This window comes from Podarcis liolepis (assembly GCF_965112155.1).
Source record: "Podarcis liolepis genome assembly, chromosome: 2".
NCBI classification, from domain to species: Eukaryota; Metazoa; Chordata; class Lepidosauria; order Squamata; family Lacertidae; genus Podarcis; species Podarcis liolepis.
In genome coordinates this window covers 83,859,907-83,887,069 of record NC_139555.1, presented here as the reverse complement: position 1 = coordinate 83,887,069, position 27,163 = coordinate 83,859,907, and the positions used below count along the sequence as shown (strand labels likewise).

General features: G+C 45.6%; 1 protein-coding gene across 1 annotated transcript in view; it reads right to left on the bottom strand.

Moving 5' to 3' along the window:
* Positions 1-1,905: 1,905 nt before the first annotated feature.
* Positions 1,906-27,163, bottom strand: part of CELSR3 (cadherin EGF LAG seven-pass G-type receptor 3) — a 90,504-nt gene continuing 65,246 nt past the window's right edge. The window contains exons 20-36 of the mRNA XM_083489075.1: positions 21,852-22,035; positions 21,007-21,156; positions 19,859-20,045; positions 19,497-19,664; positions 18,785-18,911; positions 18,227-18,433; positions 17,805-17,979; positions 17,118-17,230; positions 15,873-15,952; positions 15,291-15,417; positions 13,787-13,900; positions 13,255-13,391; positions 12,362-12,468; positions 11,333-11,506; positions 10,483-10,683; positions 7,903-9,025; positions 1,906-7,416 (exon numbers count right to left, since the gene is read on the bottom strand). Of these exons, the coding sequence (XP_083345201.1) occupies positions 7,389-7,416; positions 7,903-9,025; positions 10,483-10,683; positions 11,333-11,506; positions 12,362-12,468; positions 13,255-13,391; positions 13,787-13,900; positions 15,291-15,417; positions 15,873-15,952; positions 17,118-17,230; positions 17,805-17,979; positions 18,227-18,433; positions 18,785-18,911; positions 19,497-19,664; positions 19,859-20,045; positions 21,007-21,156; positions 21,852-22,035 (3,402 nt within the window). The 3' untranslated portion in view covers positions 1,906-7,388. The remainder of the gene's footprint in view (positions 7,417-7,902; positions 9,026-10,482; positions 10,684-11,332; positions 11,507-12,361; positions 12,469-13,254; positions 13,392-13,786; positions 13,901-15,290; positions 15,418-15,872; positions 15,953-17,117; positions 17,231-17,804; positions 17,980-18,226; positions 18,434-18,784; positions 18,912-19,496; positions 19,665-19,858; positions 20,046-21,006; positions 21,157-21,851; positions 22,036-27,163) is intronic.

The window sequence follows — 27,163 nt, the reverse complement described above, 5'->3', positions numbered from 1 at the left end:
TGTCTAGTGCCATCTGTGAATTGTTTTAAAACCACTTTCCCTCATTTTAGCAAACACTGACTTCAAAGGGTTTCCCCACCAAGTTTTCGCTAGTCTGCGTTGTCAGTTCCACAGTGTACATGCATTTCCAATACAGATTTTAATGAGATTAGATCCCCTGTGATCACATCACAGATAATCTTGTAGACATTTGAGGGAAGTTTTTTTTTAATGTCTATTCTATGTAGAATTAAAAACTAGTTGTTCAAATGTAGAATATACTAGTTAACAGTTCAGGATGGTTGACATTCCATCAGTGGGACCTGATGTTTAGGAGATGGGCACAATTCAAAGTGTTGGTGCTGACCTTTAAAACCCTAAATGGCCTCGGCCCAGTATACCTGAAGGAGCATCTCCCCAGAGTGGTTGGGGAGGCCTGGCCAGATGGGTGGGGTATTATTATTATTATTATTATTATTATTATTATTATTATTATCATCCTCATCATCAAAGCTTGTATAAGGTGACCTACTCTTGCTTTTATATCTGTCAGTGGCTTTTAGCAGGTATAGGCAAACTTGGCCCTCCAGAAGTTTTGGGACTACAAATCCCATCATCCCTGACCTCTGTTCCTGTTAGCTAGGGATGGTGGGCGTTGTAGTCCCAAAACATCTGGAGGGCCAAGTTTGCCTATGCCTGGCTTTTAGTCATGATGTATCAAAAGAGACTCTAGGTATCAGTTCCTGGAGATGGAGGACAGGGGAATGTCCCTCTATTCATGCCTTGCTTGTGACCACCCAGTCATTTGACTGGTTTCTGTTGAAAATGGGACGCTACAGTAGAGCGACCTTTGGTCTGTCCTAGCAAAGCAATTGCTCGTATGCCCTTTACAAGCTTTTCACTCTGGAGTCAGCTCAAATAGTAGCTGGAAGAAGAGAGCAAGTTTAAGATTGTTCATGGGGTGGAGTGGAGGGTGGATCCATGGTTTGCTGTAAATATTTATCCCTCTTCACTCTTCAGAGGAAAATAAAACTCTGGTATGCTCAGTAACGCATTTCTTGAGTGTTCCAAAGTTGGGCAAAGCTATTGGGTTACATTTTCTTCCTTCCATGTTTAGCTATTGTTTTCAAAGAGATACTTACCCAACTATGATGACTGACCATCAATAAAAAAAATAGTAATCAATTAATGTCAGTGCTTTTTTCCTGGGGGGACACAGGGGGACACATACCCCTAAATATTTTGTGAATCTAAGTTTGGCCTCATTGAGGGGCAGTATTTCAATATGAGTAGGAAAATGAGAGTACCCCTAAACGTATTTTTAGAAAAACAGCACTGATTGATGTCATTCATGATGAAGGCTGCAAGCCTTTGTAAAGCTTACCCGTGATTAAGTTCCACTGAACTCAACAGAAATGACTTTTGAGGAGACATGCAGAGAGGAGTGTGTCCTACACACATTTACTTGGAAGCAGGTAGGCTGTATTGAAATGTGGGACTTAAATCTTGAGGAGGTAGGCACAGACTCACATTGTAAATTGAACAGAATAAGCCCTACAGTCCAATAGTTCTCCAAGTGATTCTTACTGGTTTACCAGGGTGGTTAACTAGGAGCCCTTCTGGTGTTGCTGGACTACAGCGCCCATCACCGTGGACCATTGATCACGCTAGCAGGGACTTATGGGTGCTGGAGTCCAACGACATCTGGAGGGCCATAGGCTCCCTAGTCTTGTTCAGTGGGGTACCATTTTATCCAGTGGAGAGGACCAGTATTTTAATTTCCTCATCCACATAATTAAACTTTCAAAAACCCTGGAACTTCAGCATGGCTCATCATCATATAAGCACTTCTGCCATACCTTTTTCCATGAATGAAAAATTTAGAAGAAGTAAGAAGCAGACAGGTACAAAACGAGGGAGCCACACTGTGTTTTATCTTTTATTTCCAAATCTGTTGCTTTCATGGTACAATTTTACATGGCTGGGGAGGACGTCCACAGACCTCTCTCTGCCCCTTGCCAACAAACTGGAGAGGGGGAGGGAAAGACGAAAAATAGAATTAACCAACCAAAACAAATGCTCTCCAGAGCCTAGGCCACCACATGTACAATCAAAGAACCGTTCTGCAGATTCGCACGGCAACTTCATCTCCCAGGAAAGAGACGGGGGGTGGGGAATGCCTCCTCCCAGGAACATTCTGAGCCCTTCAAGGCAGTGATAAGAGTGCCAGCTGTCAGCAGCAACACAGCAAACACTAGGAAGGCATGAGAGAGGCTGACACTTTTGCCTACAGCTCAGTGTCATTCTTTTTGGCACACATCTCTGCGAAGCGTTTGATGAGTTCGGTGGATCCTTTCCTTACCCCCAGAGAGCCATGCAAACCTCTTGGGCAGAAGTAGCGCCTCTGAACATGACCCATCTGCTTTCTTCCTCAAACTAACAAACAGGGTCGGTGTTGTTAAAGGAGTGCCCTAGTAGACCAGGACAATCTGCACACAGCTTTGGTGGGTTTGATGGCCTCGCACCCCTCCAAGACAAAACCATGTTCAACATGCTGGGAAGTAGAAGTGGAGGTTCTGAAAATGGAAGCCTCCTTCTAAGAAAGATCTGTACTGATGCAGTTATGTGTGTGTGAGAGAGAGAGATGAGGGCTTTCCTTTGATGGAATGGCCTCTTCTAGATATTGAATCGAACCCACAAGAAAACATAGCCACTCACCCAATCAAGCCCTTCCCGAAGAGAGAAAAATCAGTTTAAAATGAAAACAGAAACTCCAGTATTCCACCAACCCACCAACTAGCTTTCTTTTCTTTTCTTTTTGATGATCAATAAACATTGCAGACATCAATTGAATTATAAAGAGGGTAGAAAGTACAAACAGCATTCAAAGAAAGTTAGGAGACAATCTTTCTTGAGATCAGTGGAACAAAGAGAAAATCTGGATCCTGGTTTGGCTATATATACATACACAGACTGTAAAAACCCCAGTGTAAACAAGCTCTTTAATGGAGCCCAACAGGTCACATTCAGGGATGATGAGTACACAAAGGACTTTAGCATTCAGCACGTCTGGAATGATCTGCACTTTTACATGAGTTGCATTTCATTTCTTTTACATATTTGCACAAAAGCATGCCTGGGTCTTTGCTTGCTTCTCAGCCTCGTTTCCTCCTAGCTTGATTCTTATAAACAAGTAAGTTCTGCTTAATTCTTTTTTCTGGCCCCTGCCTCTTGGCTTGGCACATAATGGTTTCCTCCATTTCTACATGGGAGGATAAAGGCAGCTCTGACCAAAAGCTGGAGCAATCCCACCTTTGCTCAGGCAACAAGTGGGAAAGGTCAGAAGGCTAACGGGAGCCCTTTCCCTCCCAGGGTAACAGACTGTGGAATGTATTTGAGAATCATTAAAAAAGAAAAACCCCATTCCTTTTTCTTAGTCACAGTTAGACCAATCAAAAGGCGTCTGGCCTGAGCGAGTGGAAGGGGCGGCCACAAGCCAGCTGCCACCCACCTTGGACCATCAAAGAAAAAAAATCCCCCAGTGTAAACATTAAGTCAGTTTTGTTTAACATTAAGCTGTAGCATTCTGTGGTAATAAGGCAGTAAACGGAGCATTGTCACCGCTGAAAGTGAGTTAAGAGACATCGACATGCAAGGGAAGCCTGAGATTGGAAGTAGATCTTATATAGCACCAAAAGACCAGTTGCTTCTCTTATAAGCACAATCCTCTCGGCCACCAGAGCTAGAAATTTAAACATTCAGACAGATATGTGGTACACTCCTGTGTGTGTGTGTGTGTGTGTGTGTGTGTGTGTGTGTGTGTGTGGTGTTATTTGGAAGCAACCTTCTCAAATTAGCCCTGTATTTGGAAGAAAACAAAATTAACATATCTGGGAGGAGGCTGCCTTCTCCCTAACTTGGAGATTTTAATGGATGGTTCTGCTTTCAAACAGGCAATTCTTGGAGATGGTTCTGAGAGAACGCATTGCCACGAAGGGACTGTATCACTTGCCCTTATGAACATTCAGGTCCTACTCTCTGATCTGGGTGAGGGCAAGGGTTTTATTGGTTGTTCTGCAACATTTCCTCAGTGTCACCACATTATTGCTGTCTGGAAAGGCACTCTTCCGCTCTGGCGCAATAAAAGTGGGGCACTTTTCCACCTACCTCAGCCCATTTGTGGAGTGAAAAGTCACAGGATTTCTGCAGGAAGCTTATGGGACACACACCAACTTGTTTGTCTACCTTGAAACTTTTGCAGGAGCAAACAGTACTGGCAGGGATTGCGTATTACTGCCCTGACACCATCATGAGCGCAAATAATCACAAATGCACAATGAAAAGGTGATCTGGAGAGGCGCAGAGTCCTAAGTGGAGTTAAACATCACTAGTGGTACCCCACTATTGATTTAAAAAAAAGTGTGGTTAAAAAGAAAACAAACATTTGTGCACTGAGGCCCCAAAATTAACTGGGTGCCCTTGAGAGATGACTAGACAGCCACACTCCCAGGACAAAGAAGAAATGAGTATATGGGCACCCAAAGGAAGAGTGGAAGAAAATGTGAAAAGCAAATTAGAATTACAGGTTGTTGCTTTATGTGTGTTTGTGTGCATTTTGCATTTCTATTTCAATTTAAATAAGCACAAGTGCAGTGATGAGGGCTGTTTCTTCTAGTGCCTGGATAGAAAGGATGGCTTTTGACAGCAAAGCAGCTTTTCTGAATCTCTTAAGGCCATTGAGAGCTATAATTTGTTAAAAACAAAAGCACCTGGAAATGCATTTGGTTTAGAGCTGGAGAGGTGTGGGTGTGTGTGGGTGTGTGTCCATATACAACTACATACAATGATGTAAATGTTTACTTCATTTCAAGACAAGAGAGAAATGCTTACAGTCCAGGGAGTAAGAAATCATGTACTGTACTGTGAAAAAATGAGCAAGTCAAAGCTATTGACTAATTCTGGAATAAGTGAGGCGAAAGTGTACAGTTAAAATGCTTTGGTACTACTGTAATGAGACTTAGGGCTACAGTCCTTATGCATACTTACTCACTAGAGAGTAAACTCCATAAAAATAGTGGGACATTTCCATGCAAACAATAGGATTGCACCATAACATGTAAAGGATTGCGCCATAACATATATAGGATTGCACCATAAATCACAACTGGATTTCACTAGTTTCTACCTAGAGAACATATTTGTGTTGTTTTGTATATATGCACACCAGGACATGAACTGCTAACTGAAAACGATGAATGAAGGATTTCCTCCCTTGTTTAATTCGGTTGTGGTCTATAGCTCATATTCGTAGGATTTCTAGATCCGTATCAGTATCCAAACTGCAGAATTACAGAGAGAACTCCTGGAAGATTAGCACTTGCTTATGAATGCCAGGAGTCAGTGGCAGACCTGAGCAGCAGCATGAAAGGTATGGAGAGATGGTGGAAGCAAGTCAGGTGCCACTTCTGCGTAAGCTTGGGGTGCCACTCTGGTACCCTTCTCCAACCTGGTGCCCTCCAGATGTTTTGGGCTCCCATTGTCCCTGACCATTGGCGACTATGGTACTGATACTGATGGGAATTGGGGAAGGCTGGCACTATGGGATAAGCCTCAGATTGACATAGATACTTCCTGAGTAATCAAGAACCTCACCACATGTGGATTACATCAGTGGTATAGCATACAACAAATATAAAATAATGCTATTCCACGGGTGGGGAAACCATTGAAGGACCCTTTAAAAACAAGGTTTTGAAAATAATGCAGAAGAGCATCCTGTCAGTTTAGGCCAATCACTGCCAAGATGAATGAGATCAGCATCACATTAATGGAATGTCTGGAATCCTCAGAATGCTTTCTTCTTCATTTGATGAGAGGGAACATGCAGAGGTTGGGTGGAAGGAAATATGTTTTCCACAAAGGATTTCTTTTGAAACCTCAGGGCGGGGGTCCCATTCAAAATGGGATGCTTTGGAGAATTCTCCAATCTGTCTTTCAGCTTTTAGTGAAGGTTGCCCATTTCCCGCCCCCACACACCCCAGGAAGGACTTCTGAACTTTTGTTTTTTAAACATATCATTCTGAATTTTTCAATGCTGTGTGATGCCAAAAAAAATTCAGCAGGTGGCTGTAGTCAGGGGTAGATCCTGATCTGCTAAACTCCTGCTGCTGTTAAACGTAAGAGCCCCACGGGAAAAACAACAACAAGCCACCCTGTTTTCGAAGTTGTGTCCTAAACACTGTATACCATGACATTCACACTCAGGGCCCAAGGAACAGGAAATTGGTAGGAGAAGGTAGGCTGACAGCAAAGCACCGTGGTTAATGCCCTTGTCAAGAAGGAAGAAAATGAATGAGAAAGAGGAAGAGAAACACAAGTTTCTCACGTGCGCCATGGCTGGATCACGGCTAAGTTTAGGAAGAAGTACCTTAGAGGGCTCAGATTCTTCCATCTCTTCACTGTCAGCCCAGCTCACAGGACGGATGGTTCCCAATAACCACTCTGGCTGCAAAAATGTCTGAGAAGAGGATGGAGGCCATGTATGGAAGAACATATAAAATATATGTGAGGCCTCTAAATTGAAGCAGTAAAGCTGTGCCCACATGGGGAAGCATTCACAAGAGCTCCACGAAAGCTCCTGGCTAAGGGAATTTTGGCGCATTCAAGGGTCCAATCACGGGACTGACGGCTTGGGCCAGTGGTGGGTATGTTTGGGCCTGCCCCTTCCCCAGCAAGATGGCCGCCACTTAGTGCTGCCACCATGAGGATGTCAGGCAGGGGCCTGCCTAAAGGGCAGTCTGAAGAGGGCCTTCAAATGATCTGTCGCTCCATTTTTCCTACCCTGCAAGGCCCTCCGAGGAGCCTTCACTTGGAGAAGAAGCCTGCATAGAATCATGCCACAGTTTGGACGTTATCACTGCCAAAGACAAATGAGATCAGCATCACGGCAACGGAAACAGCAGGACCGTAAAAATAACCATAGAAATTTCTCTTCTCTCTGATTACAAAGTTACAAAAATGTATAAAAAACCCCTTCCCGGACCCTCCCACCTTTTCACGGTTGCACAGAGTATAGAAATGTATCAGAAAGGAAGATTTCAATTGGTCTGGGTTGTTGTTGTTTATATGATTTGCTCATGGTGTGTTAACTTCCCCACCTCATTCCCTCGGAGCAGGGAGAGTGGCCAGTGTGGCACAGAGGTACCCCCCCTTCAAAGACACCTTTCTTCCACAGCCAGGTCTTGCCTGACTCTCGGCCCACGAGTTCTCCACGTGGTTGATCTGGGCCCCCAATCAGCCTCAGTCCTTCCGTGGTAGGTGCCCTGAGGGATTCCCAATCCTCTGCTGGAAGTGCCTGGCCCCAGCAACCATTCCTGCTTCTTCCTTTGTTCTCACAGCAGCTGGACCCCTCAGGAATGACCTTCACTTCTTGTTATTCTTTGCAGGGGGGATTGGAAAAAAGGAAAGATATAATTAAGATGGACACTCCTTTCTTAAGACACCTAAAAACAGAACATCTCTGTTCAGAACGAACTGTGTATATGAGTTTAAGGAAATGTGCCCACCTCCCCAGATTATGCCAGCAATTCTTCACAATTTTCCAACTTCCTGACTGCTTCCCAATTTTCAGCCAAAATTTCTCCAGTGAGAATTTTCAGCTCAGTCCTGCAACTGATGGGGCTTTTAGACCACACTGAGTGGTGGTGAATCCCAAGCACCTAGTTCAAGGCAAGAAAATCACAACCCTTCCTGACATGCGAATACCTTCTCCACCCTGAATCAAGATTTTCTCTCGTTCAGCTGTTTTCTCTTCAGCAAGGAGATCCACATTTCTAAATTCACCCACCTTACTTGATAGGTCACAGGCAACATGAATTGGACCAAGGAGGGGGGAACTGCCCCCTCAGAAAGGAAGCCACTTACTCTGAGTCTGGCGAGAGCTCGGAAATACTGTGGGATGTTGCAGAGCGAGGTGGTGAAGGGCACGGCATGGAGGGTGTCGAGGAAGTCTGGGCCACGGAAGGCGTGGGTGTGGTCTGTGGGCCTGAGGGCGTGCTGGATGATTGCACAGAGGACAGGACAGAGGAGTTAAAAGATGCTAGGATGGAAGAAAGGATATCTAATTGCTCTGTGGAGGGGTGGCGGCTGGGGATGGCTTCTAGATTTTCTCTAGAAGGGAGCCTCCTGGAGAGGAGTTCAAGGTTTTCCCTGGAAGGCTGCTGTCTGGAAAGAGGCTCCAGGTTTTCCCGGGAAGCCTGCCTGCCAGGCACTATGTCCAGATGCTCTCTGGAATTAGATCTTCTGGATAAAAAGTCCAGCTGCTCTCTCGACGTCTGCCTAGCTGTTGCCAGCTGCTCCCTCAGAGGCTGCTTCCTGGAAAGCAGATCCAGCTGTTCTCGAGAAGGGTCTCGACTTGGCAGTGTGTCCGTCCGATCTCTCGAGGCTTGCCTGTTCGGCATAGTGTTTAGCCATTCCCTAGAGAACTCCCTGACTGCTCCCCCACAGTCTAGTGGTTCTCTTGACCCAAATCTACAGGGCAAAGTATCTAGATGGTCTCTAGATCCCTGCCTCCTGGGTAGGGTGTTCCCGTGATCTCTTTGATCGTGTCCAGAAGCTGCTTCTGCTACATTTTCTTGAGACCCATGCCTGCTGGGTATGCTTGCAAGGTGCTCTCTGGACCCGTGGCGGCTGAGGATGGTGTCTAGGTGCTCCCTTGACCCAGGCCTGTTCAGGATGGTGTCCAAACGCTCTCGAGAGCCGTGCCTGCTGGCAACCGCTTCGAGGCACTCGCCGGAGGTGTTGCGGCTCAGCTGCTCTCTGGACATCTGCCTCCTCATCAGCATGTCCAGCTGCTCCCGGGAAGAGTAGCGGCTCGCGGGCTGAGAGAGGCTGCCTGCCCCCGAATAGATCCTGCCGTAAGAAGCGGCGGGGACGGCCCGGTGGCCCAAGGTGGAGGTTTTGTACCAGGAAAGGTCGTTGGCCATCCTGCCCACGGAGGGCAGGCCTTGCAAAGTCGGAGGGTACTGGAGCCGATTCTTCAGGATACCTACACAATGTAAGCAAAGCAGAAGGTGAGAAGGGTGAGACTCTCTCCCAGGGCTCTCTCCAAGAGCTTCCCATTGGCAATGCCCATCCTGTCTATAGTCATCTTACTTTATCCTGTTTCCTAATAGCAGGTCACTTTTGCATTTCTATTGATAGGAGAAAACTTCCTTATCCTACATTTACTCTTCTCTGCCAATATCCCTCCTCCTGTGTCTCTCTTTATGGCCTCTTCCTGCTGTTTCTGCTTTCTTGAAGAATCACCTTATCCTCTGTATGTCCACTCAACCGCTTCATTGTGTGGAACTAGCATTTTACAAGTGCTACACAATGTTGGAAGGATTCTATCCTTCATTATGGCAGAACCTACACTCTGGAAATCCCTGTCCACGGAGGCGCCTTTTCTGTATTTTTGGCATATGCCAAAACCTTTTTTTAATGCTACCCCAGACATGTTCATTTGGCATGTGTTATAACATGCAATTGTACTTTATTAGGCATATTTTTAAATTGGCTATTTTTTAAAAAATCTAGACTATCTTGTTTTTAACATCTTGTGTTTGCTGGTATTTCAAATGTATATTTTATGTAAACTGCTTTGTGCCTTTGATGATTAAGCAGTATATAAATCCTCTTACGTGAAAAATAAGGAAGGTCAGTGGATGACATACTAACCACTGATAATAATACATTTACTAAATTTATTAGCCACGTGTTACGGTTGTATTTGAGCAGATTATTCTGTATTGCAAGACAGGGGTTTGTTTATACCAAGTCAGAACACTGGCCCATTTATCTCAGGATCCCCTCCTATACTGACCAGTAGTAGCTCTCCCTGTTTGAGACAGGAGTTTTCCCCAGCCATTTCTGGAGACATCAGGGATCTTTCTCATTCAAAGCATGTGTTCTAACACTACACTATGCCCCTGACTTTCCCTGGACCCCAAGCTACCCAGCAAGCATCATGGATGAGTAGGGATTTGCCACAAGGCCATCTTAGAGGCCCATGTAGGCCTGGGCCACTTCCTTCTGAGCCATAATAAAGGCAGTGACAATAAAATTATGACACATGAAAACAAAACAAGGTGCTCCCCCTCCCTAGACAAAAGAAATAAAAGAAAAAGGGGTGAGACATAATCTGAATAGCTTTAACAAATTCATATTTCAGTGCAAATGCACTCATTACTGAGGGAAATCATGCTTTTGTGGAATTTCACAGATGATGATAATTAATTCAATTTATATACCACCCTTTACCCGAAGATCCCAGGGTGGTGTACAACATTAAAAACATAATTGACATAGCATAATAATAAAAGACAATGAAACAATCATGGGGGGGGGGGAATTCATAATAACAGCTCTAAGCTGAGTGAGTGTGACACAATTTGATCCACTACTCATAAAATCAGCTGTGATGCTTATTAAAAGTAAAAAAAAACAACCAAAAAACCCCCCAACCTTTCCGCTGCCTCTGGGTCTGGGTGAGGGAGTTCTCATCGCCACTCGTCAAGGCCAAGTCCGGCTGGTTGTTGTTGGCAGCATCCTTATTGGCATCGAACCCAAGTTTCCGCTCGGAGCCCCATTTCTGGAGGGAGCAGGGGTGAACTTCGCATTCGCCCAGCGCTGGCCAATAGGACATCAGGTCATTGCCATCTACATCTAGAGGGAGGACATGGCTGGTATATTACAAGGTGGACAAAGTGTATCTCAGCAGATTAATGTGAAAATTCACCAGGGTATTGACTATGTGCTGAGGGGAAGAACTGGTTAAGTTTTTCATCCTTTGCAGTGGATGGTGCAAAACTACTACGGATTGGCACATTGCCAACTCCCCCCCGTGTAGCATCCACTGCATGCTGCGCAACTCTGGGGGCAGAGAAATAACAAGTGCCTGGACGACACCTGTACTGAAGGTAATATACAGACCATCAGGTAACGCCCCCTTTGGGATGTTTGCAGAGATCTCAGAGTGTCTGCATGAGTTGGAAGAGATCATGCAAGAAGACTAAGACAGCAATTAAGTATTTAGTTTAATGCACATGCACAATTATTTTTCTTCTTCGCAGTGAAATGCAGGCTCCTTAATCTTAAGAGGAGCTACCCACAGGCAAATCCTTGACCACTGGGCCATGTGGGCTGTGGATTACGGGAAATGGAGTCCAAGAGATCACAAGATCTACACTCCTGTCTTAAGATGTGCGTTCCATGTTTTGTAATGGGCCCCGACATGTTACACAGTGCATAGCTCAGAGCTTGTTGCCCAGCTTGGCCTGAGAGTCAAGGTGTTTCTCTGCCCAGGGGCACTTGCCTTTGGGTGTGGTGTTGGAAGGGTTGGTGAGGAGCCTCTCACTGTGCGCTGCCCTTTTGAACTGGCGCTGGAACCTGCCGTGGAGATGCACGTTTTCCTCGCTCTCTGATGATGGAATGGAGAGGCTGCGCTCTTCGTCGAGAGAGAGGTCGCTGTCCGAGTCAGAGTCTTGATCTGAGCGGTGATATGTAACACATGTAAAGAAGGTGGGGTTGAGGGAACAGCTTTTCAAGTGATGGCTACTAGCTTTCCAGTGTATAAGCTGCCCTCTCCTGAGCAAGCTGAAGTTATGAACTCTGCCAAACTGGAACAATGGGTCAGTCTAGCAGCACATACCATGTCACTGGTTCAAAGCCTCTAAAGGACAAAACATTAGAACGGTGGTTCCCAAATGTTTTGGGGCCACTGTCAGGGACTGGTTGGATGCAGAGGAATTGTGGGAAGAACCAGCTGAGGAACCCCGAAGGGAAGAAGGCTCAGAGCCCAGGGAGTGGTGGTGGGACAATGATGAGTGGTCAGATAGAGAAGACTGGGAGGAGGAGGTGTCGGAAGCTGAAGGGGCAACAGGGCTGTGTGAGCTGGGAGAGTCTGTGTCAGACAGCAGTCCAGGATCAGAGGCAGAAGCTGAAGCAGGAGAAGAGGGAAGCTAAGAGGCAGAGATGAGTCAGGCTGGTGAAGAGTCACAAGTGTCTCCCCCTCCTGCTGTGACAAGATCCCACCCACTGGTCACCCAGAACTAGAAGAGGCATGAAAAGATAAGAGAAGTTAGTTTTGCACAGGCGCAGTCTCAGATTGCTTAGGAAAAATCCTGGCGGGGAGGGGACTTGCTACTTCTTCCCTTCCCTAGAAAAGTCTGCTCACTTAGTCACTTGCCCTTGTTGCAGGCCTGTTAAATATAAAGATGTGTCAAGATGGCATACAGCATTGGAAGATTTCTTTTTAATTTGGGATCTGGAGACACCCCTTCATCTTTGACAGCCACATCTTTGACAGCCTATCAGAAGCACACCTCCTGGATTTTGGCCTTACCTGGCCCTGCATCACGATGAAACATTGCTATGTCAAGGTCTGTTGGACCAGCGTGGTTGAGCAGGTTGTTATCCAGAGCAGAGCCTTGATGCGCCATCATGTTCTCTCTGAAACTCGTAAGAGAGAAATACTCAGAACTCTCGCCTGTCTCTTCAAGTGAGAGGTCAGAAATCAACGTTAGGAAGTGCACAGTGGTAAAAAGGTTTGTTAGACAGGCTTAGTCCATGGAAACCTATCATAGGGTGGAATTCAACATAGCGCTAAGGAGATTGTTCTGTCAACGCAAGCATTTCCACATGCCTGATGGAGGAATCTCCCCTCTCCTCGTCCCATGTGTTGTTCTGGGAGTTCTCTCAATGCTTCAGAGCAAATCCTTGTGTAGTAGGGAGGAAAATTGGGGAAAGCACCATTGGGCTAGTGGGAGTCCTTGCACTAGCTTCTGCTAGCAGAACTGATTAAGAATCATAGAACTGTAGAGTTGGAAGGGACCCCGAGTCTCATCTAGTCCAACCCCCTGCAGTGCAGGAATTAGTTGAATCTGGCCCATAGTAAAAGTAAAGTCCATGAGCTCTGTTGCTGGTATTATCATTATTATTATTATTATTATTATTATTATTATTATTATTATCTCTGTTCTTCTGAGAATCTCTGTCCTGCATCAAGAGAGAAATGTGGAGGTGAGTGGTGTCATTTTGAGGGATGGGAGGGAATTGTCATTCCATTTGCTTTCATACCTAGCCTCGCAAACAGAGGAACCGCAATTAAGTCCCAGGGGCTGCTTTGGTCTCCAGCGGAAAGGCTACCCTTTCTCAGAACACAAGTGCCTATAGCTGTATGTTCTCAAGTGGTGCTGGGGGTGGGCAGGACAGAGACTCATCCCTGCTGCTGCTCACCTGAGGTAGCCCCGCTGGCTGGAATGGGTCCGAGCTGAGCGCACACTGCTGACAGAAGAGATGGTGGAGGCTCCCAGGGTGATGCGGATGAGGCCGCTCTCCTCAAAGAGCGCTGTGTTGTTGTAGGCATTGGGACCCTGGAGTGGGAGAGTGGGGGGGAAACACACACCACAGAGTAGCCTCTCTAGGGAAATGCCTGAGGCGCTTCCATGCACACCTGTCAAAACTGGCCTGCCCAAGAGTGGTTCAGTTCTGGATTTGACCCTCAGGCTGGAAAAAGGCTCCCCTTGCCCCAGATAAACTAAAAGGACTATTTCCTTTAGAAGTAATGAGGGCAGTAGGAAGAAGGCCTGAACCCCTTCAAGGATGCATGCCTGGGGTAGGCCAGGTGACTACAAGGCAGTCCTCCTGCACTTTTTGATCACAGTGTTAAGGTCTCCTTGGGGAGAGGACAGTATCCTAGGCTTTAGATGGAGCAAGTTATCCTCCCATCTCCCTTAACCTAACGAGTAAGATCAAACACAGCTCCCACCTGACAGCTTCTGGTGGATTCCTCGCCCTGACCCTTCTTGCCAAGGCAGGCTAGTTTCCAGGCTTCCTGTACCTCCTTGTTCAGCACACAGAACAGAATCAGTACTGCCAAGCCCTGTGGGGGGATAGGGAAGAGGGGCTGTGAATCTGAAACTTAGAAATTGGTGTTACGCTGGGTCAGGCCATTGGTATTCGGACTAGAAGCAGCTCTCCAGATTTCAGGCGGCTATAACTGGAGATGCCAGGGGCTGAAGAGGAATCTTCTGTATGCAGCACATATCCCCTGCCACTGGCCTATGTGCATTTACTGAATCTGAGCTGCAAATGCCATTTATGAGTCACCAAAGGTGGACCAGGAAAGTGGGGTGCGCACCATCCACTTGTCCTGTCTTGCATGGCATATGGCAATCCAAATTCTTCCTCCGTGTTACGGAACATGCACAAAACCACTACTACATAAATACTGAGTGTTAATGATCTAATTACCAGAATGACTACATTAGCTTTCCGCTAGAGGGAGCAATTAGTCTCTATGTGAGCTCAAGGATAGGAAAACTCTACATAGAAGCAGGCAAATATGAATCATCAGATACTCTAAACATAAACTACAGGAAGCTCTGTGAGTATAGAGATCTAACAAGACTACAGCAAATCAGAAGTACTGAAATAAGCATACGTACAGCCACCACCGGATATCTCAAAATGTCTACAAAGTCACACGATATTTAATCTGCCTTTAAGTAATATTTTGCAAGAATCTTAGCAAGTGAATTCCAGGGTGGTGGTAGACTAATTTCTGCTCCCCCTCTATATGTTTCACTCATTAATTCCTTGCTTCCCATTTAATTTTTTCCATGCAAATGCCTTCTGTAAAAGCTTTAATGTATGTACTTGAAAATAGGGATGGTCAATTTTGTATTCTCTGTTTTTGACCGCCCCCCCGCCCCCCGGTCTTAAATTCAGTTTGCCGCATTTTCAGTTTGCAATGTGTTTTACGTGCATTTATTTTGATTGGAGAAATCCATGGCAAAATTTGGAAAGAGCATGCATTGTTTTGTAAAATGTGAATTAGGTAGATTCATATTGAAACACGAAATATCTTGCTTCTGGACTGGGAAGGCTGCCATCATGCATTGCTTGGTATGTTAATCACCACACACTTGCTGGCTGATATATCAACACTTACAAAGCATGTGCAATTTACAACAAATGTGCCAGTTGTGTTTGCAATTTATTTAGATCTGCACACCCTCAAACGTAATGTAATGGAGCAATCACACCAGATTGGCGCATGTGACTTGATCCAGAGAAATTTGCAACCAGTTCTGTGAGTGAAGAAGGTGTAGACTTATGACTCCCAAACCACATGTGGTTCGTTTGGGGGAACTGGTGATAATTAGTTATGTTCTGCAGGATTGCTCCCAGCAGAAGCCACTATCCTCTTTGTCTGCTCCACCGTATCCTGATTCCTGCCTGACCATCTTTATCCTAGCGCAGAGAGTTACCTGAAGGCTGCAGAGGACAGTGTAGAGGTAGTGGAAAGCCAGGACACTGTTGTTGACAGCCAAGAGGCCAAAGAGCCAAGCAGTGCTAATAACTAGAAGCAGAACGAAGGAGCTTCGCAGCGTCATACTGGAGAGAGAGAGAGAGAGACGGAGAGAAAGAGCCACCCAGAAGGACAGACACAGAGGTTAGAATCTGTAGTTGAGCTGCAGGGCAAGAGACACGAAGGAGGGTCACAAACCCATTTCTACACAGTCCAGCCACACCCATAAAATGCTCTGGGAACAGGCTCCCAACAAGGCAACTCTTTACTGCTGAGGGAGCAGGGTGTTTCCCTAACTCACAAAACAAGTGGTAGCGGCCAATACTAGCTGAGTACTGACAAAACAAAACTCACCACTCCTGCCTCAAGCAATTTCAGTTGTGGAGGAGGCAGACAATCCCGATGACATTTAGAAGGAGAGCATCTCAAGGCAGAGTGACAGAAAAGTGGAAGGACACTTATGGGGAATGGAAAAGTGATGCTCAGGCACTATAGAGCACGTTTCTGTCGGAGCAGATCATTGTGATAAGTTAATACTCACAGAACTGATTTCTTCTTGGCTTCTTTCTGGCCTGGTGAGCACAGCATCTTTGCAACCAGCAGAAACATCACCCCATTCATCTGGAAGCAGACTGGCTAGTTAGGAACAGGCACTCAAGGGGAAAGCTCTGTTTTGCTTTATATTTATTGTCTATATCCCACCCTTCCTCACTTTCATGATCCAGCTGGTCAACATTGCCCCCACTGTCTTTGAGGACGCTGTATTTGGTGTGCATTGCACAGCTGGCTTCATTGGACTCTGCAAAAGAAAAGCTTTGCCTCCCCTCTTCCGATTCATGGGACAGGGCAAAAGATGAGAAGATCGCCAAGGATGGGGTCACAATGCTTAAAGGCTCACAAGCCCCCAGAGTCATAAAGTGTGGAAAAGTACATGAAAGTTGAGCTGGATCAGGCCAGGAGCCGATCTGTGTCCAGCATCCCCAAACAGATGCCCACAAGAAACTTGCAAGAAGGACTTGAGCGCCAGAGCACTCTCCTCTCCTGAGGTTTCCAGCAACTGGAATGCAGAAGCATGTTGCCTCTTACACTGGAGCAACAGCAGTAGCATCTTGGCTGGTACCAGTGATAGCCTTATCCTCCATGAATCTGTCTAATCCTCTTTTAAAGCCATCCAAGTTGGTAGCCATTACTGCCTCCTGCAAGAGCCAATTCCATGCTTTAACTATGCGCTCTGGGAAGAACTACCGTATTTTTTGCTCTATAACACGCACCTGACCATAACACGCACATAATTTTTAGAGAAGGAAAATCTGTAGGCACGCCACCCATAGGCATTCCCTCCATAACACGCACAGACATTTCCTCTTACTTTTTAGGAGGGAAAAAGTGAATGTTATGGTGCAAAAAATACGGTACTTTCTTTTGTCTGTCCTGAATCATTCAACATTCAGCTTTATTGAATGTCCGCAAGTTCTAGTCTTTTAAGAGAGAGAGAGAGAGAGAGAGAGAACTTTTCCACTTTCTCCATGCTGTGCATTATTTTATTCACTTGTATTATGTCACATATTTCTAGAGACTGGACAGAAATGATAAAATAAGAATGAAGGGCCAAATTGGGGGGGGGGGAGCAAGGGGAGAGGAGAGAGAGGAAAAATAAGTGCAACACTAAATATCAATGACAGGAAAAGGAAGCAGAGGTACAGAGGGGACCAAATATGCTGAACAAGGAAATGGAAAGGCTACAGCATCCTGGCAAAGAGACTGAAGAAATGTGAGAAGTGCTTACCACAATGACAACAGCAATGGGCCCTGCAAAACTCCAGATCAGTTTATCATGGATGGAAATCCAGCAGAAATCTGGATTCCCAAAGCCCTCTGGATCTAAGCCAACAGATAATCCTGTCCAAAAGGAAGGAAGAAGGTCAGCTGAACAATGTATTATGTTCTACATTCCTAGTCAATATACTTTCCACATCCTTGTAGGTCAGTGTAAACCTCCGTGCTCCTTTGATCTACTCAGCTTCTGACGCAATCATGAGCAGGAACGCTACAAACAGAACTCTCCAGTGGTCTTGCTTTTGAAAAGGCTTTTATACCCCAGGAGGCTCATTTCTATGACAAAGTTTGAGAGCCTCTGATCTGTGAGACTTGCTGCTGACTAGCCACTCAAAAGAAGACCTGAAGTCTTGGCTCCCCAAAGACATAGGCTTATGACTGACACAAGCAGTTACCCGCAGCATTTCAGCTGAGCAATGGCTGTGGGAACTGGGGTGATCCAGACTGCAATGCCTGCAGCTTATGCATAACGTCTTGGTCACATGGCATCGCAGAAAAGGCACAGTTTGAAGCGCTACTGTAGGTTTGTTCCAAACTAAGCACATTCTGCATGTCAATTGCCAGGATACATTTCTTTCTAGAGGCAGAGAGAGAGGGGGGGAGGAAACCCTCACTTCCTAAACACATCTGCACTTACCAGTGATGATGGCAGGGACGCCCCAGCCAATGGCGTAGTAGAACCTCATCGCTCCATAGTTGATGTTGCGGGCCTCCATCTGCATGCGGTAGATGTGGAGGCCTTGCACAAAAAGCCAAGCAAAAGTGGACAGGAAGAAGTAGTGGAGCAAGATGGCAATCACAGTGCAGAAGAACTGAAACAAGCAAGAGAACCACAATTCAAAGATGTCCTCTAAAACAGCGTGAGTAGCTTGCCCCTGATCTGAAACTAATATTTTACAACATTTCCCTTAAGATATCTATTGCTTCAAGGGACGTGGGTGGCGCTGTGGGTTAAACCACTGAGCCTAGGGCTTCCCAATCAGAAGGTTGGCGGTTCACATAGCTCAAAGCCTCCAAACATGCTGAACCTAGGACTTGCCTCTTGCTCCTCCTCCTCACCTGGTTTTCAGTGCGGTTGATACCCAAGAGGAAGAGCAGCTCGGAGAAGAAGAGGGTGACAGAGATGTTGCAGTGGATTCCCCGCGTGTTGGACTTGAGACCTTTCAGGCATATCAGGAAGGAGAAGGCCAGCAGCAAGAACAGAAGGGAGAGGGACACCAAGGAATAGGTCACAATGGCCAAAGTCTCCAGGTCACCTTCCAGTTGCTGCAAGGAGAAACCAAAGGCAAAAGGAGAAGTCAGAGAAGGAAGCACACAGTAACCTGATGGGCATATTAACACCAAGCCATGGTTTATTAACCATGGTTTACTAAATACCAACAACACTCTTGTGGCTCCATGGTGTTTCCTTGCCAGCCACTCCTGGAAATTAGACCTCCCACTCATTCCCTGCTTTATACACTGCACACGAGTAAACAAACATGGCTGTCTCTGACACATCTAGTTTGGTCTTTAGCGATACCAAGGCCCACTGTTTTGCTTTTTATCTCTGGCCTCTCTGATCACACCTCACTTATCACTTTCTAAGTCTTGCTGTGACCTTGTCATCAGTATTACCTCTCGGTGGGAGCTGTCCATCAGGACCCCAAAGGTGCCAAACTGGGAGCAATGGCAGCGAACGTGCGTGGCGTTTCGATAAACAAGATCACAGTCCCGGGCTGTCCAGAAGCCAGTGGGCTCAATCCTGCAGTCACAAAGAAATCCAAAAAGAGAGGCCTCAAAGGAAAGAGTCTTCAAGGTGACATTTTCTTTTAGAGGCAGGCATGAGGATACTCACTATGAATTATGCTTGAATTATTGACCTTTTCAGGTCAGACTCAAGCCCATTGATTTTAATGCATTTTCTCTGAGTATAACTAACAATAGCTATCACCCTATATCTTTAAGTTACTATGGAGGGTACCTGCGAATGGAATTCAGCGTGGTATTAAGGTGATCAGTCCATCAATGTAAGGATTTCTTTTTGCGCCATGGAATCTACCCCCACCTCTTCCCTGCACACACACCCTAAATCTGTTCTAGTGCTTCCCCCCCCAATGTTCTGGAGCAGATTTGGGGATGGCACAGGGTATATGCAGGGGGAGGAACACCTAACTTGAAGACCACTAATTGTATTTATGCTTTGAATAATTTTTATGCCCATCATGGAATCCATTGGGCAAAGGGTGGCTTAGAAGCATTTCAAATGAATAGAATAATGTCAAAGGCCTCAAAGTAAAAAAGGAAGCGAAGGATGGCTCCCTGGGAAAGAGGCAGCAAAGCAACTTACTGGCTGGAGTGATTCCACTGGACACAGAGGGGCTTGCTGCGGTTGGCTGTCTCCAGCAGGCGGAATTCTAGCACTAACGGGGTTGCCAAAGTGCTCTGGAGGAAAGTGTGGTTGCTGAAGACAGATACGCTCACTATGGGGGAGTTCATAACAGGGTTTTTGGGCAGCCTGAAAAGAACAAAGGCAGCTTGTTACTTGATGCCACCTGGCAACACCACTGGGCCCAGGCTGGTCCATGCAATGGGAGAGTGGGCTATTGCTGACCAATCCTCAGCAAACTGTTTATGGTCCATTCAAGTCAGAGTTGCAGGACCTGAGATGATAGCAAAGAGCCCAGAAGAGGAGTAAGCAATGAGTGGTACCTGAGATTGCGCCGATCCACCTGGTAGCGGGCAGGAAGAAGTCCTCCTAGAGTACGGTAAATTATGAGGATGAGGATGGTTACAGCAGGCTCAGGTTCCGGCAGGAAGTGCTTGGGAGGGGAGGTTTCCACAGTGTCATTGGTTTCACTGTTTACTAGTGTCAGTGCTGCTGTGCTGGGAGCTGGAGCTGGGAAGGCAGAACAGGAAGGAACCAATGGTATGCACCATTTTGAGGCAGGACAGAAGAGGAGAGAGGTGCCTAGCATTGTGGTGGTATCATCTCTCAAGTTCTTATACTTTGACTGAGCCGAGCCCATTGAGCCCAATCCTTTGAAGCAGAAGGAAATTCCTCCCCCTTCAACACAGGGGTATGGAACCTATTTGGCCTATTTATCTCCCTCTAACCCCAGGAGTGAATTCTTGACAGATGGGCGAGATCACACACCTGTCAATCATCTGACATCATAGTGACACCAAGTGATTGACTGGTGGGTGGTCCTGACCACTTGTCAAAGTCAACCAGTGGGGTGGGCACGGGGTGATAGTGACCAAGCAGCATTGAAACCCCCCAACCAATCACCTGATGGGCAGAGGGTTCAAGGCTGCTTTCTTCAGGCATTGACCATCAAACCCTCCCATCTGCCAATATCATCCACCCATTGAGCAGAGGTAATCTGATTAAACAAGGTGTGGTTTCACAAAAACGGCAACATGGGCCAAATTGGAATCCCTGGTGGGCCAAGATCGGCCCATAGCCTAAGGGTTCCCCACCCCTGGTCCCAGAGAAGAGCTGTCTTTGTGTTGCTCAGAAGGTGCTGCCTCCCACCAGAAACTTCTCCTGAGTCTTTCTCTCATGGGAAGCAAAGGGCTTCTTCTGTTACAAAGCCAACTGATCATAAACTTCTAACAATGCTTCAAGTAAATTAAACAGCTGTTCTCCAAGGGTCCAAAAGAAGAACGAGAAGCTCTCCGAGGGGGTTCCAGCCATAAGACATCCGTGTGCACTTTGCTCTTTCCCCACAGCACTGCCCAAAGGAACATAAATGTGTGCCCAGTCCAACCTGAATGAAGCATGCTGGGAAGGCGGCAATCACTTCCTGGTTACCTTGGTTACCTTGGTCTGGGCCTGGTGGAGCTCAGTCACTTACCTTCCACTTTGTGGGGTGTAAGGACTGAGAGGGGAAGCACAACATGGGTGTGTGGGTCCCACATGACCTGGCCACGGAAGAGGGTGCTGTGATATCGGGGGTAACGCCTCCTGAAGTGGGTGTGGTTTTCCATGCGGTCAATGCTGAGCACTGCATGGAGGGGAAGAGAGAGAGAGAGAGAGGAGCAGATACGAGGTCTCTGAGTTGGCCTCCCTGAGTGAATGATGAGAAGTGAAAAGGGCCCCTTGGCCAGAGAGATGCTTCCAGCTTCGATGGGAAAACATGCATAAGGGTCAAGTAAGTCACAAATATGCTGGCTTATGTTTTCCGGTGGAGCATGTTTGATGCTCTCAGAGCTACTTGCCACAGTGGTTTCTAGCAAACAGAGATTTGCACAAGCAATGTAGTCATAGGCATCTGTTTGTAAGAGAAGGCCTGCTTCGGGAGGTTTCCTGCCCAACTGCAGAAAACATACCTGTATTACTTCTGCATGCATGAAGCGTGAAGCACCTACATGGGACGAAGCCAATGGCTTGCCAACACTTGCCCACAAAACTTAAAAGGAACAGTGTAAGGCAGGCCAAGAAATGCATTCACACCTGACCTCCCACTGGTGTGGCATTCTAGCAGTCCACTCCCCCCGTGCTGCCTTGCCTCCACGATTGAGCCTGTGCTACTCCAGCCTCTAGCCCAGAAATCCAACACATCCTCAGGAAGCCCATGGCTGCCTGCAAGCCAGGAGTTCACAGATGGTGGCGTAGATCATACAGACCTTCAGGGTGGTCAGTGAGCTGCTTGCGGCCTTCCAGCAACACCTCCCCTCCCCACGCAGTGCTTCTACTTACCAATATTAGGGGTCACCACGCCAACAGGGTTGAGGTAGGTGAGTTTCATGTTGCTGGCCAGTGTGCCCGTGTACTCTCTCAGCTGTTCCATCAGTCCTGCGCTGCTGTGGTCATTCTGCAACAATGCTTCCCAGTGCTCTTGGTTATCCAAGGCCAGCACCGAGCTGCCAGCCCGAAGCAGGTTCTACAGGGCAAAGATCAGAGGTGGAACATCAGAGGACGTAAAAATCCTCCTCATACAATGGGCTGCATCCAACTCAGTTCTACTTAGAGTAGACACAAAGAAATTAATGATCCTAAGCAAGTCATGTCTATTAATTTCAGCAGATCTGCTCTGTTTCTGCTTCAGTTTCCAGAACCATTCGGTTTTTAAACCATTTATTTCATTTGTAGCCCACCATTCTTCCATGATGGAGCTCAGGAGAGCATACATTGGTTCCCAGGCAATCTCCCATCCAGGCACTGACCAGATGGGGAAAGGCTGTATCTCGGTGGCTGAGCACATATTATTAATGCAGATGGTCTCAGGTTTAATCCCTGGCATCTCAGTCTTAAACTGGATGGGTACATGGATCTTTTAGGTGGGAGGCTTAGCACAGAAGAAAGGTAATAAGTTGCCTTTTCAAATCAGGCACTTCTTGTCTAGACACCTGCCTCAAGAATCTATTAGAGGCTACTTGTTTTGAGGCTTTTGGAAACTGCAGACAGTAGGTGCAAGAGGCTTTATTTTAGAATTATGCAAGTGTTGTATAAGGCGGATTTGGGGTGGAGGGAAGACCTGGGTACAGAGGTGACAGAGGAGGGGTGGCTGGATATTTGAAGAGCAAATGCTTCTGATCAGTCTTTTCCTATAAGCCTGTGAGCAGATGGGTATACCACACAGGAACCAATTAAAAGTATGTGTAGAAAGGGCAATAGGAAATGTGGGAAAGGTTGCGAAGATACTAAGATTATTTTCTCATGTGGCAGTCGTGCAAATAAATAAAACAGCGCAAGGGAAAGGGGGGTTTGGATAAAACGAAACAGGTGAGAAGAAATAAAGGGCCTCTAGATTCACAAGTTATCCCGTTGAAATGGTTGTTTGAAAGAAACATTGCTGCTGTGAGAAAATGCTCGCAGATAAGGTGCACACAGTGAAAAGAAAGAAAAAGAGCACTTGTGGAAACTTGGCACTTTGCTCCAAAACTCCTAATGACCACCCCCAATGGCTTCATATAGATGCTAAATAACACTGGGGACAAAATGTTGAATGGTTTCTTTAAATGTAAAGGTTCATCATTGTTCCACTCCATGTGTATGTCTTTAAGGGGCCAGAGCAAGGGCCAGAGCAAGATAACGAGACCCAGCTTTACAGCTGTGTAACATAGCAGGTGCTGCTGAGTTATATTTGATTAAGGTGTGTCAGCATCTGGGTAGAGTATATAAGGAGCAGCATCTAGCTCTCCCATTACCCTGGGGAATGGGTTGGTGGTTGGGTCTGGTTTGTTGATGTATTTAGTGTAAATGGAGTTTTTGTTTTTCTTATTAAAACCTTCTTTAAGTTATTTTTGAGTCCCTTCTTTTTAATGCATGGTCTCCCCAGCAAGCTCTCTGCAGCGTCACCATACTGCAAAAAGCCAACATCTTTGGTTATGGGCCCAGCTGCTGAGTGGATGACTGCATTTTTTTGGACTCTGAGAAAGGTTTGAAAACTCCTTCTCCTGTTAGCGTAGCTTTTGTGGGTCTGGAAGAGTTCCAGAATGGTTGACCGGGTTCCTGAAGCTGAGAAGGCTCTGGTCTTCCCACAGCTAACAGATGAGAACTATAGTTTATGGTCTTTTCGGGTGGAGGCGCTTTTGACCTCTAGAGAAGTATGGACCTATGTAACTGATGACCCTCCTGACCCTGTAACTAATGCTTGGTCGAAAGGAGATGCGAAAGCCAGGGCGATAATTAATTTGGCAGTCAGCGACCAGCAAGTAGTCTATATAAGAAATAAGACAACTGCCAAAGAAATGTGGGACAGTCTTGCAGCAGTGCATGTTAGAAAAGAGTCAGCGTCTGCATTGACGTTTTTCAAGCAGTTGTACCAGACGAAGTTGCAGCCTGGTGGTGATTTGGCAGCACACTTAAGACGTCTGGAGGCAATACGCGGTGAATTAATTCGAAGGGACATGGAGATACCTGATATTCAGTATGTTTTTATCATTCTATGTTCCCTTAATGAGGACTTTGATGGTATAGCTAGCCAGATATCTGCTGTTCCACCAGCACAATTAACTGTGGAAGGGGTAACGGCAAGATTAATGGGCGAGTTGGATAGAAGGGAGGCTTGTGCCATAAGCACTCCTGTTTCCAGAAAGAATGAGGAACGCCATATGCAAACCTGTGGTGATACAACTGCATTTAAAGCTGCAAAGCGTTGTTGGTTCTGCAATAAGCAAGGACATTTTGCAAGGGACTGCAGAGCCAAAAGAAAGCAAAGTACTCCCAAGCCTGTTTCTGTTCGTCAAAACGAGCCGCGAGCTTTTCACGCTTGGACTAAAGATCGCGAAAGAATTAAAGGTGCCAAGTGGAAGTCTTTTGTTATCGACTCAGGAGCATCGCAGCACGTCTGCAACGATCGAAGCTTGTTTATTTCTTTCGAAGAGGAAATTGGTAATGTACATTTAGCCAATTCACAAGTCTTGCAGTCGCTTGGCAGGGGTACTGTTAAACTTGACTCTTTAAACATTACAATAGCGAACTGCATTTACTGCCCGTCAATGGACAATTTATTATCAGTAAGGTGTTTTGCTCGTCAAGGCATAACTGTGCGTTTCTTAAAGTCTATGTGTGAGTTTTTCGAGGGGAACAAACGTCTATTGTATGCCCGGGAATCTGATGGTTTATATAGACTGTATTTTCGCACCTACTCACAATCGCCTATAAATTGCAGAGCAGCACAGTCAAGCCAGGGGTTGAGGAATGTAAAACCACATTCTGGGTGTATCCACGTGGCGCACAGAATTCTGGGACACCTGAATTTTGCTGATGTAATTAAGACAAAGAATATTGTTAATGGCCTCGACTTAAAACCATGTAAATTCTTTATGCAGTGTCTATCCTGTTGCAAGAATAAGATTAAGGTTGCACGCAAGGGTAGGTGCTCAGATAGAAAAGTAACTGAGCCATTTGAGCGTGTACATTGTGATTTAGTTGGGCCCCTCCCACCATCATTAGGAGGTTCGAAGTACTGGCTTACTCTGATAGACCAGTATAGTAGATATTGTTGGACTTATGCAATAGCTGAGAAGTCCCAAGCATTTGAGAAGTACAAGGTTTTTTGCAACTGGGTAAAAACGCACTTTAACAAACCAATTAAGAACCTGTTTTCTGACCGGGGCGGGGAATTTGTTTCTGAGGATTTTGAGAAATTCCTGGAAGCGCAGGGGACTACTCATGAGTTATCTTGCCCCCGAAGTCCCTGGCAAAATGGGCTTGTTGAAGTTGTGCAGCGTGACCTGCAGGCAGGGGTTAAAACTTATCTGCACGATGCTAATCTGCCCAAAGTCTTTTGGGCTGAAGCGCTTAATGCCTGTTGTTATGTTAGAAATCGCAGTTACCATTCTGGTTTAGATGTCACTCCCTATGAGAAGTTGTTTAAAAAACGCCCTAATCTAAAATACCTACGTATTTGGGGTTCAGATGTAATTATGCATTATCCCGCTAAGCAGAAATTGGGTGAACGTAGTGTTCAGGGAAAATTAATGGGCTACCAGCAGGGGGCGTACAGAATTTACATACCAGCAACTGGCAAATTTCATATTACCAGAAGCATGATACAAACTGTAAATTGGAATGGGGTTGCTATTTTCCAAGATACTGATGGTATAAATGATACTGAGGAAGAAGAGGAAGCAGCAGCAGCAGGAGGAGGAAATGGTGATTCTGAATTAATAGAAAAAGACAAAAAGCCTGTTGAATCGGATGATTTGTTTGATGATTTAAAGTCACAGGCATCTGAGGGGAGGTTAGATTCTCTTGAGTTTTCTGACCGTGAGCTTAGCCTACAGGCACCTCTTCAAACTGACAGTGATGATTTACAACCTGAAACTAGTGGTTCACTTAGTCCCATTAAGTCTGAGGAGTCTGACTCTCCTTCCGGACTGAGACGTTCAGATAGAAAGAGACAGAAGCCACAACGTTTTGCAGATGAACATTTTAATACTGTGTATGCCAATAAGGCGGTTTTTGAGCCAAAAAGCTACAATGATGTTCAGAATTTACCTATGCACCAAGCTGTAAATTGGTATAAAGCTATGAACTCTGAGATAGCTTCTTTAAAAGAGCATAACACTTGGTCTCTTGTACCACAAACCCCAGATATGAGACTTATTGATTCAAAATGGGTTTATAGAGTTAAAATGAATGACAAAAATGAAGTAGTAAGGTACAAGGCAAGACTAGTTGCTAGGGGCTTTCAACAAATTCCAGGTGAAGATTATGATTTGTGCTATTCACCAAGTGTAAAATATGAAACAGTTAAGCTTTTGTTAAAAGATGCATCACAACGTGGACATTCTGTTTATCACCTAGATATAAAAACTGCATATTTGTTTGCAGATTTAAAAGAACAAATTTTTATGCGTGTCCCTGAAGGCATAGACGCTGCTGAAGGTTTGGTATGCAAATTAAATAAATCCCTTTATGGTCTGCACCAAAGTGGAAGGAATTGGCACCAAACTTTAGCAAAAGAATTGCTAGATATTGGTTTTTCACAAGGAAAGGCAGACAATTGTGTGTTTATAAAGGAAAGGGCAAACTCTGTAACAAAAATATGTGTGTATGTAGATGACGTATTAATTTCTACAAAAACTAAACAGGAATATGAACAGGTAGTTTCACAGTTACAGAAGAAGTTTGATGTGGTGGAATTAGGCATAGCTAAAAATTACTTATCCATGCAAATTGAGAAAGGCAAAAATGGATCTTTTCTGGTTCATCAAACTGCAAAAATTGATGATCTAGTTGAAATGCTACGTTTAGAAAATGCAAATGGGAAGGAAACACCTATGGTGTGTGGTTTCACCTTTACAGGTGAAGCTAAGCCATTTCCTAACAAAACTTTGTATCGTTCTGCTATAGGCAAGCTAAATTTCATTCAAAGAATCTCAAGACCAGATATAACTTATGCTTTTCACTTTCTGGCAAAATTTGTGGAAAAGCCCACTACACAATGTTTTTCTGCTCTTAAGAGAGTGGTAATGTACCTTAAACATACCAAACATTATAGGTTGCAGTTTACAACATGTATTGACAAAGGTTTTGAAATTTTCTGTGATGCATCTCAT